Source organism: Saccopteryx bilineata, chromosome 2 (genome assembly GCF_036850765.1).
Source record: "Saccopteryx bilineata isolate mSacBil1 chromosome 2, mSacBil1_pri_phased_curated, whole genome shotgun sequence".
Taxonomy (NCBI): Eukaryota; Metazoa; Chordata; class Mammalia; order Chiroptera; family Emballonuridae; genus Saccopteryx; species Saccopteryx bilineata.
The window spans coordinates 25267897-25285728 of record NC_089491.1 but is presented as its reverse complement, the minus strand read 5'-3'; the positions used below and the strand labels follow the sequence as shown (position 1 = coordinate 25285728).

General features: G+C 50.4%; 1 protein-coding gene across 2 annotated transcripts in view; it reads right to left on the bottom strand.

Annotated features, from left to right (window-relative positions):
- EPB41L4B (erythrocyte membrane protein band 4.1 like 4B) overlaps nt 1-17832 on the bottom strand; it is a 139867-nt gene that overhangs the window by 88374 nt on the left and 33661 nt on the right. For both annotated transcript variants that reach the window (XM_066256574.1, XM_066256573.1), the window contains exons 2-3: nt 12473-12577; nt 1687-1729 (exon numbers count right to left, since the gene is read on the bottom strand). In XM_066256574.1, the coding sequence (XP_066112671.1) occupies nt 1687-1729; nt 12473-12577 (148 nt within the window). The remainder of the gene's footprint in view (nt 1-1686; nt 1730-12472; nt 12578-17832) is intronic.

Here is a 17832-nt window from a genome sequence, read left to right as displayed (position 1 = left end):
TGCCATGGTGCTCCAAATGGTACTAACTTTTTGCAAAATACTAAGTAGACTCAGGAAAGGGATACATGAACAGCTAATTGTTCTGTCGTCTACATAATATACAGAAGTATCTTGAAAGTATTATATTTTAAAAAGTTATCCAGGCAGCCCTGGCCGGTTGGCTCAGTGGTAGAGCATCAGCCTGGAGTGTGGAAGTCCAGGGTTCAATTCCCAGCCAGGGCACACAGGAGAAGCACCCATCTGCTTCTCCACCCCTCCCCCCTCTCCTTCCTCTCTGTCTCTCTCTTCCTCTCCTGCAGCCAAGGCTCCATTGGAGCAAAGTTGGCCTGGGCACTGAGGATGGCTCCTTGGCCTCTGCCTCAGGTGCTAGAATGGTTCCAGTTGCAACAGAACAATGCCCCTGATGGGCAGAGTATCACCCCCTGTTGGGCATGCTGGGTGGATCCAGGTAGGGGGCATACAGTAGTCTGGCTCTCTGACTCCTCACTTCTCACATCAGAAAAATACAAAAAAAAAAAAAAAAAGTTACCCCCACGCATAAACAACACTGAAGAAATGTGGCCCCCACACCTGAAACATGGGAGCTGGACCTGTTTCAGATCTCTCCGGGTCCCCCACTTCACTGAGCCTACTTTACTACTCATTAGAAAGGGACAGTATTGGCCCTGGCTGGTTAGCTCAATGGTAGAGTACTGACCCAGTGTGTCCAAATCCCAGGTTCGATTCCCTGCCAGGGCACACAGGAGAGGAGACCATCTGCCTTTCCCACCTCCTCCTTCTCTTTTTCTCTCTCTCTCTTCCCCTCCCACAGCCAGTGGCTTGAATGATTTGAGCATGTTGGCCCTGGGCACTGAGGATGGCTCCTTCAAGCCTCCACCTCAGGCACTAAAAATAGCTCGGTTGCAAGCATGGCCCCAGATGGGCAGAGAATTGATCCCAGATGGGGACTGCCAGATGGATCCCGGTTGGGGCACATGTGGTAGTCTGTCTCTGTATCTCCCCTCCTCTCACTAAAAACAAAATTTAAAAAAAAACCCGAAACAAGCGACAGCATTAAGTGTTAAGTCCTGCTTCTTTTTTTTTTTTTTTTTTTTTTTTAGACACAGAGAGGGATAGATAGGGACAGACAGGAATGGAGAGAGATGAGAAGCATCAATCATCAGTTTTTCGTTGCGACACCTTAATTGTTCATTGATTGCTTTCTCATATGTGCCTCGACCATGGAGCTACAGCAGACCAAGTGACCCCTTGCTCAAGCCAGCGACCTTGGGTCCAAGCTGGTGAGCTTTGCTCAAACCAGATGAGCCTGCGCTTAAGCTGGCGACCTTGGAGTCTTGAACCTGGGTCCTTCGCATCCCAGTCTGACGCTCTATCCACTGCGCCACTGCCTGGTCAGGCAAGTCCTGCTTCTGAACAGTAGATCTATCAGGTCTCATGGGCAGGGGTGTCTGATTTCAAACAAGGGCATCCAGTCTGATTTTTCATATCCACCAGAAATGCTTGTTCACATTCTAAACTCTAACCCTTGGCCAGCCTGGCAAAATTTAAAATCATCCAGTTAAAACGGACTCTCTTTAAATAACGCTCCCAGGTTCTAATGAAAACAGAATGCTTGAAAACACTGGCGAAGGAGATGACTTCCCAATAAAAAGAAATCAATGAGTAGGCTGAATTCTGCTTACTTACTTTTCATCTGCTTTTTTATGGGTTTGGAATGATCCAGCCAGTGCTGAAAAGAAAGGAAACGTTTCTTTAGGAATAATAGTGCATCGGCAAGAGTATACAGACCTGAGTTACCCTCCTCTGCAGACCACGGTAATTCCCCCCATAAAAACCAGACACTGGCCTGGATCTCGAGTGCTTAGGCTGGGGGCCTGCAAACTGCTTGGGATGGTATAAAAAAAAATCTGTGCTTATGCATATAGTGCTTTTTTCCAGGGGAACAGGGCCCAGAGCTTCCATAAGCCTTTCAAAGAGATGCCTGAAAGAACTCAAGAACCCTTTAACTAACTGCTCTGTCAAGTCCCCTCCAGTCAGTGAGGCCAACTGCCTCTTCCCAAGTTCACGTTACAGCCAGTCTCCCCCAGTCAGTCCAGGTCTCTCTTCCTCCGGTCAAGACGACAAGAAGCACTTCTGAGGATCTCTGATCACTCACTGGTCCTGGAGTTCTGCTGCCCTAAACTCAGAAATTATAAAACCAAAATGCAGGACCCTTTTATTCTTTTGCCAGAAAAATGACCCACAATTGAAGATGGAAAGACAGGCAGGGACTCGCCTACAAAACTGTTGCCCCAATCAGTGAGGGCAATTCGACTTCCTCTGGTTTTTTAACCAGAATGACCACTTTCAGCCTTACCCATCCAAAGAAATGACAAAACCATTCCCCACATCTAAAAGTTGTCCGTACTGTGTCAAAGTTGCTCAGGCCATAGTCCCAATGAGCCTCAAGAGCTTTGCTTCTGTGGAAAAGGACACTGAGGAACATAGCCCTGTGGGCCCCTCCATGCAGATGTCACTTGGTCATTTCTGTGTTTCCTGTGCCAAGCACAGAGTGTAGCACCCAGCAGGCCCTTATTATATTCTCAAGAAATCAGTAAATGTCTAAAATAAGTATTTTAAATAAGGCAAACCTTTCCCTCATCATTTCCCTTAAACTGGACCCGTGCCGGGAGGTCACGGCCAGAGTGGGCCTTCTCTCTAGCTGTCCAGCACCAGAGGCCAACCTACTGTCTGTCAACACGCTTTCTGAGGCCACTGCAACACGGCACGTTATCTAACAATGAGCAAGGGCGGGACTGAATTAGCACAGCACACCCTGCCCCTCACCTAAGAGCCCATGATGGCTGTGTGGGAGGAAGGGGACGAGGAAACACAGAAGCAAATAACAGATGAATTACAACACAAGAAGCTGTGAGCGGTGCAGAGGGAGAACGTGGGCTTGTCATCTCCACTCCCCGGCTAAGCTACCGGATCATAAAAGCAGCAGATCACGGAAGAAGCCGGATGCGCATCTCAGAGGCACATGGACAGGACGCTTTCTCTCATTGTTAAGTGCTCTGAATTGGAAATGACCTAAAGGCTCACTGACAAAGGCAGATTAAAAAAAAAAATGGCTCATCCCTGTAATGAAATGCCATTCAGCCTTTAAAGCTGATGCCTGTATCTCTGGATGTGGGGAGACATCCACAGCATGATGTCAGACGAAAACAATCAGGTAGGACCTCATTTATGTAAACTCAGTATTTTCTGTCCAGAAAGATTTCAAGGGGTTACTTTTGAAGCATAGTTGGTTTTTTTGTTTTTTTACTTTTACTGAGAATATTTTTTTCTGTGGGGGTGGGCTGGGTTAGCATTTCCATTCATTCATTAGTCACTTGCCCATCAAGCAGTTTTTGATGATCCGTTTGCCTCCTTAGAATGAGGCCTCACTGCTGCCCTCAACCAGGATGTTAAAACCCTGGACTTTAGCCCCCCCCCTACACATACACACATACACAGGAGGATAGCAGATACAGACTCGATGGAAGTATTATTATAATATTCACTTTCCTGCCAAAGTGAGTATCATGCTAATGGCTACGACTAAATCTGTTCTTCTCCCTTTCAAATGGATTCACCGTTAGCAAAAGAAAGTTCCGCCTTACCCATCCAAAGAAATGATGGCAAAGAAAGTTCTCCCTACAACCAGTCTTCTTAAGCTCATTAGCCCCAGAGGCTCACGGCTTAAAGGAGCTTGTCCCATTTCTTTCCTTTCTCAAGTCTCCTCATCATATTTTGGACAGAACAAGCTTAGGCCCACTATTCCTCTCCCTCAATGATCAAATTCTAATCTTGATCCAAGTCCAACTTGTGTCGTTTCCTTACTGTGGTTTCCAACCCTGGCTGAGCATTACATTCACGAATACCCAGGTCCCACTCAAGATCCATTAGACAGAAGCTCAGAGCATGAGTGTATTTTAAAGGTGCCCAGTCTGCCTATTAAATATTTAGTGCTAAAGTGTTCCCACACCCTCTCCTACCCAGGAATGTGTTCTAATAAACGTAAGGATCTTGAAACATCCACAATCCCTTCTGGAAACTGTTCTTTGAGTTCTGCAAATTCACAGTTCACCAAATGCCTATGCCCGGCATTAACTCCCAGACAGACCACGGCGAGGTGCGTCTGGTGGGCGGCAGGCTGCTTTCCCTCTGGCCGCGGGGCTAAAGGAGCTCTCCTATCCATGCAGGCTGGCCTCCATCCTTCCTGCCCAGCAACCGCCTGGAGCCTTGCCCAGAGCAGGACCTGCCAGGATGGAGGCCTGTGAAAAGTCTGGGGCTTGCTAAGCCGGGAAAGGAATCAGAAACAGCTCCATTTTAACAGCTCCTGGACCCTATGGCATTCAGATCAGGTTTGCTTGTCTGCATCAGAGGCGACAAGAGCCCCCAGTCACCATCCTAAGAAGGAGGGATGATAAAACCTATCTTGTATCCAACCAGTTAATAAACTTTCCTTACAAGCTGCAGGAGCAACCAGACACTGACTGCTCACATTTTATCCCCCAAAACACCTCGCGACAAACACCCGGGCACTCAGCCCCCACGTGGTGTCCAGTAAATCGGACCCTGGGTTTGGTCTGGAGGCTTGTGGCAGCAGGACCTGTCTGTCTCAGATGTTCACCTGCAACCTGGCTAAATACAGCTAGGCCGCCAGTCAGCAAAGGCCAAGGCACGCGGCTCCAGCCTTCTTAACAGACCATTAAAGCAATCATTGGACACAGACAGGTGCATTTGTGAGTTCAAAGGGCAGGACATTTCACTCAAACACTCTGATGGGTGTTAGAAAAGAGGTTTTTGATCTGAACTTCTCAGCCAAGTCCACCTGGTGAAACCCTTTCCATAAATCATGATGTGAGATGACCTAGCAAAGCCCATCTGATCTATCGGAACAACAGTTCCGGGGAGGACCCGCATGAGGCCGGGGATGGAACACCACCGCCTGAGAGCTTGCGACTGGCACCTGAAATGTGTACAGGCTGGAGGGGCATGTCTTGTGAGATTGAGCCCTTAACCTGTGGGGCTCTGAAGCTATCTTCAGGTACACAGGGTCAGACTACTGTATTTCCCCATGTATAAAACGCTTGCTCCCAATGTATAAGACACACCTTAATTTTGGAGCCCGAAATTTTTTTTATTTTAATTTATTGTGTTTACATAGATTCTAGTGTTGCCCTGAATGCATCTCCCCTCCCCTGTATTCCCCTCAACATCTTTCTTGTCCCCCTCCCCAGAGCGCCCTCCCCCCTTCCCTTCAGGTTTATCCCATCCTATCATCCCCCTTCCCTCTGTCCTCTTTTCCTCTGGTCCCTTTGATCTCTCCTCTGTCTCAATTCCGTTCCTCAGTTCACACTGTTCACTGGATTCCTCAAATGAGTGAGGTCATATGATATTTTTCTTTTTCTGCCTGACTTATTTCACTTAACATATAGTTTCCAGGTCCCTCCATGTTGTTGCAAAAGGTAAGATTTCCTTCTTTTTCATGGCCCCATAGTATTCTGTTGTGTATATATGTACCACTGCCTTTTAATCCACTCGTCCACTGATGGACACTTGGACTGTTTCCAGATCCTCGCTATTGTGAACAATGCTGTTGGGGCCCGAAATTTGAAAAAAGAAATGTATTACATAAAGTTACTGAACTCAAGTTTTATTCATCATAAAATTCATACAACTCATCACTGTCAAAACCCATCCATTAGCTTGTCCTCATCTATGTCTGATGACAAATCACAATCTTCAACAATAAGCGCAAAAATAAGCATGAAAAGGTGGGAAATGCAAGTAAAAAAAAATCTACAACCACTATTTAAGACGCACCCAGTTTTTAGACCCCAAATTTTTCGGTAAAATGTGCATCTTATACCACAGGGAAATACGGTAATTGTGTGCTGGTGCTGGAAAAAACACACATCAGACCATATCCTATCCTTTACATTCTGAGACCTCAGAGGAGACGAAGGTAGCCATGGAGAGGGAGCAGAGGCGCCCGGGTCACAGCGCGAGGAGGAGGAGCAGGATTCGCACTCTGGCTCTGCGGCAGCCAGCGCTCTGGTTTCCCTACACCACGCTCTGGTGATGCGCCTTCTCCACCCATGAGAGGGGCGAGGAGGAGGAGCAGGATTCGCACTCTGGCTCTGCGGCAGCCAGCGCTCTGGTTTCCCTACACCACGCTCTGGTGATGCGCCTTCTCCACCCATGAGAGGGGGCGAGGAGGAGGAGCAGGATTCGCACTCTGGCTCTGCGGCAGCCAGCGCTCTGGTTTCCCTACACCACGCTCTGGTGATGCGCCTTCTCCACCCATGAGAGGGGTCTCTCCTCCGCCTCCTCAGCATGTATCCCAGTGACTCGAGGTTTCCTCGGGGATTTGTCTAAAACAACTGCAGAGACCTCTTTATCAACAGCCTCCCATTCAGTGTGGATATCTGCACACAGGCAGGAAAAGACTTGCCCTGCTGATGTTTAGAAACAGGCTGCTGGGAGGCCCACAACGGCTCTTGAGCTGTTTCATGCTCATTTGTACTAAAACAGAGGAGGCAGAAGATCAGAATTAAGTCCCTGCTCTGCCACTCACTCCGTGTGTGGCTCTGCGCAAGGACACCCTAGAGCCTCAGTTTCCTCATCTGTGCACTGACCTAGCCCCCGGCACACCGTCTGAAGAACCAGCTGAGCATCCGTGGAAACTATAACAAACCATTCAAATGGAAGCAACTGTTTTTTAATCTTTCTCTTACAGTGATGTATCCCGCTACAGGGACATCTGAAATGGTGGGACGCTCAGTAGTGTCCACACAAATGGCAAATGTGGTGACACCCCCTGGCAGTCATCAGCAGGAAGCTGTAACAGTCCCTGAGGGGTCCACTCAAATCTTCCAGCATCACCCAGTCTGTGTCACCCTTATCTTATAGCCCTGGACCTCTTATCACCCACCCACCCAATTCCACACTAAAAAGACCAGAGGAAAAAACATCTCCCAAGGCTTGAAAGAAAGGCCAAAATCACCTTTTCTGCATCCCCGGCTATAAAACATATCACCATAAAATGTTCCCTTTCTGGCCCTGGCTGGTTTGCTCAGTGGTAGAGCGTCGGCCTGGCATGCAGGAGTCCAGGGTTCGATTCCCAGCCAGGGCACACAGGAGAAGCACCCATCTGCTTCTCCACCCCTCCCCCCTCTCCCCCTTCTCCGTCTCTCTCTTCCCCTCCCGCAGCCAAGGCTCCATTGGAGCAAAGTTGGCCCCGGTGCTGAGGATGGCTCCATGGCCTCTGCCTCAGGCACTAGAATGGCTCTGGTTGCAATAGAGCGATGCCCCAGAAGGGCAGAGCGTCGCCCCCTGGTGGGCAAGCCGGGTGGATCCCAGTCGGGCGCATGCGGGAGTCTGTCTGACTGCCTCCCCGTTTCCAACTTCAGAAAAATACAAAAAAAAAGAAAAAAGAAAAAAAAATGTTCCCTTTCTATGTTGGGAGAGGTTGTGGAACGGACTTACAATGGCCACCCCAACCCACTAGAACACCTGCCCCAGTGACGGGGAGGGCTGCTCCTGCTCAATTGAGGAGGTTATCCCTACCCCAAGGCCCCCTGCTCTCCACCTGGCAGTCCTCATCCTCTGCGGCCCACCTCATGTTCACCCCCCCCCCCCCAAGACACCTGTTCACCTTATCCAAGCTCCTGAAGTGGAGACTAAACCCTCTCTATTCCAAGGATCACCTGTCCGGCTCCCTCACCAGAATACGGCAGGCAGGGACAGTGTCCGCTTGCTTCTGCACCACACAGCTTGGCATCCAGGAGCTCCAAGTCAAAGTTTGTCAAAGGGATACTGACCGAATGTTCTCTTTTTGAGGGGGAGGGAGGTGGGAGTGTTGTAGGTGTGTGTGTGTGTGTGTGTGTGTGTGTGTGTGTGTGTGTGTGTGTTAGAGAGAGGGGGAGAGAGAGAGAGGGAAAGAGAGAGAGAGACATTACCATTTGCAATGGAATGAGTGGAATGCGCTGGGCTTTGGAAGGAGGCCAGGTTCTCTGTTCCTTTAACTTTGACGAGGTTCCCAATGACTGACCCTCAGCTTCATCATTTGTAAAATGGGATTGTTCCCTGGTCAGCTTTGCGGATTGGTGATGAATGTTAAATGTGAGTCACATGAAAACTTGAGTTAGATGCCACACGCTAAACCGGGGACCTCAGTGAACAGCAGCCAAACCGGGGACCTCAATGAACACCAGCCCTCTGACCAGGCTGTGAGAAAACTGAGGGGTGCGGGCTGGAGCCCAGGCTCTCACAGGAAAGCTTTGATATGTAAAATCAGAGCCTTTGCCCCAGCTGAAGCAATGCACAAGTGGGACCCAGAGAGAGGGTTCCCAGGTGGCCTTCCTGCTTTGATATGGAAAGGGGAACAGGAGGCCCCAGGCCTGGCTGCTAAAAATAGGAGATGCCAATAGACTCTGACCTTGCTGCAGGGCCGGGCAGGGCACTATGGAAACCAGGCTGGGCTCTTTGCAGGGAGCTGGGATGGAAGAGAGCCGTGCCAACAGCCCCGCCTCGGCCAGCCCTCTGATTTGCATGTCAGGGGCTGGGTGGGGGTGTCAGTCCTTGCAGGAGCCTCAATCATGGAGCAATAAGCCACCGGCCAAGTGGACCATTTGTTCCCTCCAGGTCCCCATCAACTACCTCACTCTCCCCAGAAACACACCTGCCTCCACACCCAGTCACCTGCCACAGCACCCAGTCACCTGCCACCAACCACACTGTCCCAGGTCCTCAGAAAAATCCATGACACCCAAAAAGCCGAAGGGATCCTGTCTAAACTGCTAAGGCTTCTCCCACGGGCGAGCCGGCCTTGCGGGTCCCAGCGCACTGCAGCAGGACCTCGCTGGGGGCTGTGATGACTCTTGGTCTCCCTTCCGAATGTCCAGCAAGGAGAGCAGAGACACACACCACGTCAGATGTCAGAACCCTGTGAGATAGATGTCACCACCCCCACTGGGCAGGGACGAAGACTGAGGCTCAAGGGGACAGCGTGCTGAAAAGAGCGTGAGACCTGAAATGGTAAAAACAGGGCGGAGTTGAGCTGGGCTGTGCTCCTCGCCAAGGGACCCACCAAGGTCTAAGGCTGTGGGGTCACCATCCAGAAGATGGAAATACTTGACAGATGGCTCCTAAGGTCCCTTCTGGGGCTAACGAGTAAGGTTCTCAGGTGTGTGCCTTGCCACCAAGTCACCGAGAAAAAAAGAGGAGGTCCTATGTCTTATGGTCTAATCAGGTTTTGTTTATATACACAAGTACTGAACCGGAGGCCCAATGAGCCAGCTGCCACGGAAGGCAAAGTAATCTCCGAGGGTCACAGAGAGGAGGAGAAGGCTTTGAGATCTCAGGCGTGCCCCATGCCGTGTGCCGTCTGAGACTGTCTCAAAGGATGGTCAGGGGTTGAAACAGGGCGGGGACGGGCGTTCCAGCACTAGCAGAGGCACAGAGGTGAATGCAGGCACGACATGAACCAGGCCTGCAAGGAGCCCTTCTGCTCATGGACCTCGGGGCTGCTGCTGTTCCAACACTCCTGGGTCCTGAGGCAGGCAGATGAGGACTCTACACTTGCGCTGGTGTGGAAGGAGAGCACAGCCCGTGCACAACGCTGGATCCTGAAAAGACTTGAGAGCCTGCAGAGCGCGAGCACCTGCAGGTGTCTGGTCTGGGAAGGATGCCTGGATCTTGCCGTGAACACACCTCCTGCTGAACAGCGACCGGGCACTGGCAGACGGAAGAGCCAGCAGCTAAGTGAGCAGAAGACTGTAGCAGTCTCTCATGACAGTGTCATATCCTTGACCTTCTGGAAACCTGGGCTGGAGAAGGGTCCTCTGGGGATGAGGACCTGCCACCAGGGTAACAGACACTTGTCTCTAATGTCAGGAATGGCAGGGATCTTCTCCCAGAAAAGACATGGCTGCCTCCTCTTTAGTCTCACAATCACTGATCATTAGAACTGGAAGAAGTCTTGGGAGAAGAGGTCCACGAACCCCACTTTACAGGTGAGGAAACTGAAACCAAGGAAGAAAAGCTGGCTTATCTACGCCCGCCAGATGAGTCGAGGGCAGAGCCAGGAACAAGGTCCAGGCCCGACTCCTCGTCTAAAGCCACAGACACGCCGATGGCAGAAACACCACACAGGCACTACACAGGTTAATATGCACAGGCGAAGGCAGAATGGAGAAGAGTTTCAGGAAAGAGCAGGGCCGACAAGGGTTCAGATGCTGGGGACAGAGGAGAGCTCTGAATTTGGCACTCAGGAAGCAACTGGAAAGGGAACTGTCCACATCCGTGCGGGGAGAAGACGCTGGAGAAACAGGCGTACTCCCTTAAGACAAAATGGCAAGAAAGACTGTGTCTGTCTTCAGGGAAAGAAAACAAGGAGTTTTAGCTAAATGACCTTAGTCTTCTTGGCAGAAGGTCAGGCCGACTTGGAGGACAGTCTTTGTGGGGTCTGGGCTCCATGTCTGCGGTCGAGATTCAGAAGGGCAGCTGTGGGGCACGTATGAGTCTCTGAGGGGCTAACACGGCTCCGAAAGCACCTGAGGGGGGCGGGTTCCGACTTCACCGGACCTGTGATCTGTGCTGGTGCCAACAGGCACAGCGGGCGCTCTCCGGCAGCGCCCGGCAGCCCGGGAGCAGCAGCAGAGGAAACAGATGGGCCTGAGTGTCCAGGGAGGCCCGGGGGCAGCCGTGGGGGCAGGAGAACCAAAGGGCAAGTGAGGACACAGGGGACACGGCTGGGGCTTTGCCAAGCCAGGAGACAGAGGAGGCTGGGGGAGGGGAGACTAAGGCAGGAGGGGATCCTCAAGGGCCAAGGCCAGGTGTAGAGGGCCTGGAAAGATGGAATCGAGGGACATTAGCACTGAATGGGGGACAGCAGTGTGATGGATCTTGGAGCGACTGGGTGGTGGCGAGACCCAGAGTGAATCTGGGTGGTTTTGGTCAGATGAAGCTTCAAGGAGAGGAAACAGTGTCCAGAATATTTAGAAGGATCAACAAGGTGAATTCTGAGGTTGCCAGGGGCCTTGAGGGATGGAGAGGACAGTGTGTAGGTCGGAGGACCAGGGCACCAGGCGGCCCAAGCTCAGAGGAAACTGGACAGGGAGATGGAAAGAGAATGGCTGCTCTTCCCCTCCCCAGGGCCGGGGGGTGGGGTGGTGGCAGGGTGAGAGTCTACAGCTGGGAAATGAAGAGGGAAGGAGGCCCATTCCCTCGAAGAGGTGGCTGGCGTTCACGGCAGCAGCCGGGGTGGGGGGGGAGGGTATGCGCTGTCTCCAGACAGGATGCCCTGACGGGAGCAGGGGGGTGGGGGGGAGCGTCTGCCCGGGAGGCGCTGCAACCCAGTCCTGAGTCCACCGTATCACCTGCGTCGGCACCAGGCCCACATTCCAGGCAAATCCACCCGTCTCCCAGGCAGATCCACCCGTCTCCCAGGCATCGATTTTGAGCATCTTCACTTTACAACTGTCACTTGGGGCCCCCAGGAAGTTATCTACAAAGTGTCTTTCAGGTAGAAGAGCTTCACCACATACGAGGAGCTCCTGGTCTCTAGCTTAAACATCTCCTATCCGGGAACCCCCCCTACCACACATCGTGAAATAGCCCCGCCCCTGACCCTACCTGTCTATCCCCTTACTTCGCTTTGTATTTCTTAATGCTTGTCACTGCCTGTCATAAGACATATGTGTTCACTGCTTTATCCACCCTGCTTAGAATGGGGCCCGTGCACAAGAGGCACTCACTAAGTCTTTTCAGATTGTTGACTACATTGCCTTTGAAAGCCAAAGCAAGGTTTTGCTGGGGAGGGAAATTCTGAAGTCCTTCCCACTTTCTACACGAGTGAGTCTGAGCCGCGTGGCGTTCACTCGCTCCAGTTTCTCCATGGTGAACCCTTCTGTCTCAGGCAAAGCAAGGGAAGTCTTTGCTGACCTAACACAACCTCCTGGAGCCTGCAAGATGGTTCCCCGAGCAATGCCAAGACCTGCTCCGAATGCCCCACCCAAGCCTGGCCGGGATTCAGGAGTATTCACAGCACCTGCTCTCCACACCCCTTGTGCGGAAAGACCGCACAAGGAGACAGTGGTGCAGCCTCTTCCGCTGGGTAAAAATAAAAGCAGCTCCACTAAGAGGATGTCTAGGATGATTTCTACCCACCCTACCAAGGCGCCCTGTTGCAGCTCTGTGCTTGGAAAGGTTTCCCTAATGCATCCCCCTGCATGACAGAAACGTTCTTTCTCTGCCAGTGGTCGGCCCCTTCAAGGGTGGGGCATTTCACATGGGCACCGTCACCATCACCCCAATGCCTGTCATGGGAGCAACATCACAGTCCCACCCTTGTGTTTCCCTACCAATTTCTTGCCACGGTGGATCTGTGACTAGCACCGAGAAGCTAATCTATCATGAAATCAATCGAAGGGATACGTACCGCAACCTGGGCGGAGTCGAGGAACTGCAGGCCAAAGTAATCGGTTTCCACGAGGTCCAAGTGGTACACGATCTGGTCAAACAGATCCTGGCCTTTGGCGTGTTTCTGGAAGGTAATTGGGTAGATGAAAATTTAGGATGGAATAGCCAGGTAAGAAACAAAATGTTTTTTAAAAATCGCTTTTCTCTGCATATTGCATATATGCACATGTCATGGTATGCAAATTTTAACATTTTAATTGGCTTTAATATAATACAAACTCAGGATTAAATCTGAGCATGCCCAATGACCAAACAAAAGCCACCAAACAACAACTATATAAAATGTTGGGGAACCAGTGCCTTATCATGAAAACTGGTAAGTAAAAGGGGAAAAAATAATCAAGCACTGATACTGCCTTTCAGCTGTAGCACTGTGTAATCAAAGGGTAGATGATAGCGTATACAAGAATTAAGTCAAAATGGATCAAAGGCCTAAACAGAAGAGCTGAAAATATGACACTCAGGATGAAACACAGGCACAAATCCTCATGACCTTGGATTAGGCAATGAATGGCTTCTCAGCCATGACATAAAAGCACAAGCAAAAGAAATGAAAATATAAATAAACCAGACATTATCAAACTAAAACATTTGTGCTTCAAAGGACACCAAGACATCAAGAAAGTACAAAGACAACCCAGAATGGGAGAAAGATTTTGCAAATCACATCTCTGATAAGAAACTTCTGTCTAGGATAAAGAACTATTATCATTCAATAATAAAAAGGCAAATATTCAATTAGAGAATGAGCAAAGACTATAGATATCGAGAGTTCTCCATAAGGTCAAAAGCACATGGAAAGGGGCTCAACATCATTAGTCACTGGGGAAATGCCAATCAAAACCATAACCAGATATCACTTCATACTCACTAGGATGTCGCTATAATAAAAAAGGAAGATAACAAATGTTGGAGAACCTGAAACCCTCCTATTCTACTGATGGGATTGTAACATTGTGTAGCCACTTTGGGAAACAGCCTAACAGGTCCTCATATGGTTAAACATAGTTACCATTTGGCTCAGCAATTCCACTCCTTAGGTATATACTTAAAAAAAAAAAGAAAAGAAAAGAAAATATGATGTTCAAACAGAAACTTTACAAAAACCTTCATAGCAGCATTATTCATAGTAGCCCCAAAGTGGAAGCAACCTAAATGTCTTATTAAGCAATGAATAGATAAACTGTCTCTATTTTTTTAACCATATTGATATATACTTTATGCTAATGTATTTATTATTATTAGCAGCTTGGCCCTCCCTCCACGTTTTCCTAAGGTCCACGGGAGAATGTGCTTGGTGCAGGACTCTCATCACCCCTGATCTCCCCCATTCATTCTGACGGGCTGGGAGACGCCGGAGAGACAGGAGGTGATCCTGACGGTTCCCATGGGTCCTTGGTGCTCCTGCTCAGTGGATCCTATACATTTCCAGATACTTTCAGTGGGCCTGGACCCAGTGAGAAAGACAGATGCTAAGAAAAGAGAAGACATACTTAATTCGATTCATCTGGATATTTCCTGGCATATGGAGAGACAGATGGCTCTTTCTTTCTTTTTCTCCTTTTTTTAAATTGAATTTATTGGGGTGGCACTGGTTAACATAATGATACGGGTTTCAAATGCCCAGTTCTACAACACATCTCTGTACACCATATTGTGTGTTGCCCCCACCCCCAAGCTCAAGTCTTTGCCCATCACGATTCATCCCTCCTTATCCATAAAATCCATGCAACAGAATAGCATTTTGCCATAGAAAGGAGTGAAGTTCAGACACATGCTACAGCACAGATGAACCTTGAGAACTAAGTGAAAGAAGTCAGTTACGAAGGACCACACGGTCCATGAACTGTCCAGAACAGGTCAATCTAGAGACAGAAATTAAAGCAGTGGTTGCTGAGGGCTGCCGGTTTGCGGGGTGACCGCTACGGTGAGTAGAGTATTTTGGGGGGAAGGGTTAATGGGATGTTCTAAGATTAATTGTTAATAGATGCACATCTCTAAAAATATATATACTAAAACCACTGGACTGTACACTTCAGATAGGTGAATTGTATGGTATGTGAATCTCAATAAAGCTATAGAAAAGAGATGGGCAGAGGTTTTCATCTATTTCCAACAACAACAACAAAAATGAAAAAGAAATAAAAGAATCACAATATCAGAAATTTGCAATTTCTACGGAATGGTAGGCTCTGAGCATTGGGCACCAGCGGCTACCAGCATCCCAAAGGGAGACAACCAGCCGTTACCTCCTGAGAAGAACATCCCATCACCCGACATACAGTCTTGCTCCTCTCGCCTCTCTCTTCACAGGCTGGGGTGGGGCAGGGGACAAGCCTGGGGCTGATTCAAACACTAGCTCCAACTGCCAACAGCAGGAAGTGCAGACGAATGCTGAGTCTCAACTACCTGACACCGCAATCAGCAAGATCCAGCCTGTGGGAAACTCCTCAGCACACACGACCCAGTTTCTTCAACAAACAGAATACAGGGAAAAGAAGAGAAGAAGGAACACCCACAGATTAAAAGAGCTTTAAAGACTTTTTTTTTTTTTAGGCGCAACTAAACTGCAATGTTCAGGGATGCACACTTGGGTGATAAAACTTGGGAAGAGAGTCAAGACGTGATTACAATCAAGTCAGGGTAGCTGTTGCCCTTGGAGCGGGGCTGTGACTGGAAGGGGCTGTGACTGGGAAGGGTCCCAGGGACGGGATGTGATGGAGATGGGCACAGGGTGGACTTCTAGCTGTTGAGTGAGGTTCAAGCTCTGGCACTGGGTGGTGGAACCTGGGCGCCTGCCTTACTAATTCATTAAACGTGGTGGTGGTGGTACCTGGGCGCCTGTCTTACTAACTCATTAAACGTGGTGGTGGTACCCGGGCGCCTGCCTTACTAACTCATTAAACGTGGTGGTGGTACCCAGGCGCCTGCCTTACTAACTCATTAAACGTGGTGGTACCTGGGCGCCTGCCTTACTAACTCATTAAACGTGGTGGTGGTACCCGGGCGCCTGCCTTACTAATTCATTAAAGGTGGTGGTGGTACCTGGGCGCCTGCCTTACTAACTCATTAAACGTGGTGGTGGTACCCGGGCGCCTGCCTTACTAATTCATTAAACGTGGTGGTGGTACCCGGGCGCCTGCCTTACTAACTCATTAAACGTGGTGGTGGTACCCGGGCGCCTGCCTTACTAATTCATTAAACGTGGTGGTGGTACCCGGGCGCCTGCCTTACTAATTCATTAAACGTGGTGGTGGTACCCGGGCGCCTGCCTTACTAACTCATTAAACGTGGTGGTGGTACCCGGGCGCCTGCCTTACTAACTCATTAAACGTGGTGGTACCTGGGTGCCTGCCTTACTAACTCATTAAACGTGGTGGTGGTACCTGGGCGCCTGCCTTACTAACTCATTAAACGTGGTGGTGGTACCCGGGCGCCTGCCTTACTAACTCATTAAACGTGGTGGTGGTACCCGGGCGCCTGCCTTACTAACTCATTAAACGTGGTGGTGGTACCCGGGCGCCTGCCTTACTATCATTAAACGTGGTGGTGGTACCCGGGCGCCTGCCTTACTAATTCATTAAACGTGGTGGTGGTACCCGGGCGCCTGCCTTACTAACTCATTAAACGTGGTGGTGGTACCCGGGCGCCTGCCTTACTAACTCATTAAACGTGGTGGTACCTGGGTGCCTGCCTTACTAACTCATTAAACGTGGTGGTGGTACCTGGGCGCCTGCCTTACTAACTCATTAAACGTGGTGGTGGTACCCGGGCGCCTGCCTTACTAACTCATTAAACGTGGTGGTGGTACCCGGGCGCCTGCCTTACTAACTCATTAAACGTGGTGGTGGTACCCGGGCGCCTGCCTTACTATCATTAAACGTGGTGGTGGTACCCGGGCGCCTGCCTTACTAACTCATTAAACGTGGTGGTGGTACCCGGGCGCCTGCCTTACTAACTCATTAAACGTGGTGGTGGTACCTGGGCGCCTGCCTTACTAACTCATTAAACGTGGTGGTACCCGGGCGCCTGCCTTACTAACTCATTAAACGTGGTGGTGGTACCCGGGCGCCTGCCTTACTAACTCATTAAACGTGGTGGTGGTACCCGGGCGCCTGCCTTACTAACTCATTAAACGTGGTGGTGGTACCTGGGCGCCTGCCTTACTAACTCATTAAACGTGGTGGTACCTGGGCGCCTGCCTTACTAACTCATTAAACGTGGTGGTACCTGGGCGCCTGCCTTACTAACTCATTAAACGTGGTGGTGGTACCCGGGCGCCTGCCTTACTAACTCATTAAACGTGGTGGTACCCGGGCGCCTGCCTTACTAACTCATTAAACGTGGTGGTACCTGGGCGCCTGCCTTACTAACTCATTAAACGTGGTGGTACCCGGGCGCCTGCCTTACTAACTCATTAAACGTGGTGGTACCCGGGCGCCTGCCTTACTAACTCATTAAACGTGGTGGTGGTACCCGGGCGCCTGCCTTACTAACTCATTAAACGTGGTGGTACCCGGGCGCCTGCCTTACTAACTCATTAAACGTGGTGGTGGTACCCGGGCGCCTGCCTTACTAACTCATTAAACGTGGTGGTGGTACCCGGGCGCCTGCCTTACTAACTCATTAAACGTGGTGGTGGTACCCGGGCGCCTGCCTTACTATCATTAAACGTGGTGGTGGTACCCGGGCGCCTGCCTTACTAACTCATTAAACGTGGTGGTGGTACCCGGGCGCCTGCCTTACTAACTCATTAAACGTGGTGGTGGTACCTGGGCGCCTGCCTTACTAACTCATTAAACGTGGTGGTACCCGGGCGCCTGCCTTACTAACTCATTAAACGTGGTGGTGGTACCTGGGCGCCTGCCTTACTAACTCATTAAACGTGGTGGTACCTGGGCGCCTGCCTTACTAACTCATTAAACGTGGTGGTACCTGGGCGCCTGCCTTACTAACTCATTAAACGTGGTGGTGGTACCCGGGCGCCTGCCTTACTAACTCATTAAACGTGGTGGTACCCGGGCGCCTGCCTTACTAACTCATTAAACGTGGTGGTACCTGGGCGCCTGCCTTACTAACTCATTAAACGTGGTGGTACCCGGGCGCCTGCCTTACTAACTCATTAAACGTGGTGGTACCCGGGCGCCTGCCTTACTAACTCATTAAACGTGGTGGTGGTACCCGGGCGCCTGCCTTACTAACTCATTAAACGTGGTGGTACCCGGGCGCCTGCCTTACTAACTCATTAAACGTGGTGGTGGTACCCGGGCGCCTGCCTTACTAACTCATTAAACGTGGTGGTGGTACCCGGGCGCCTGC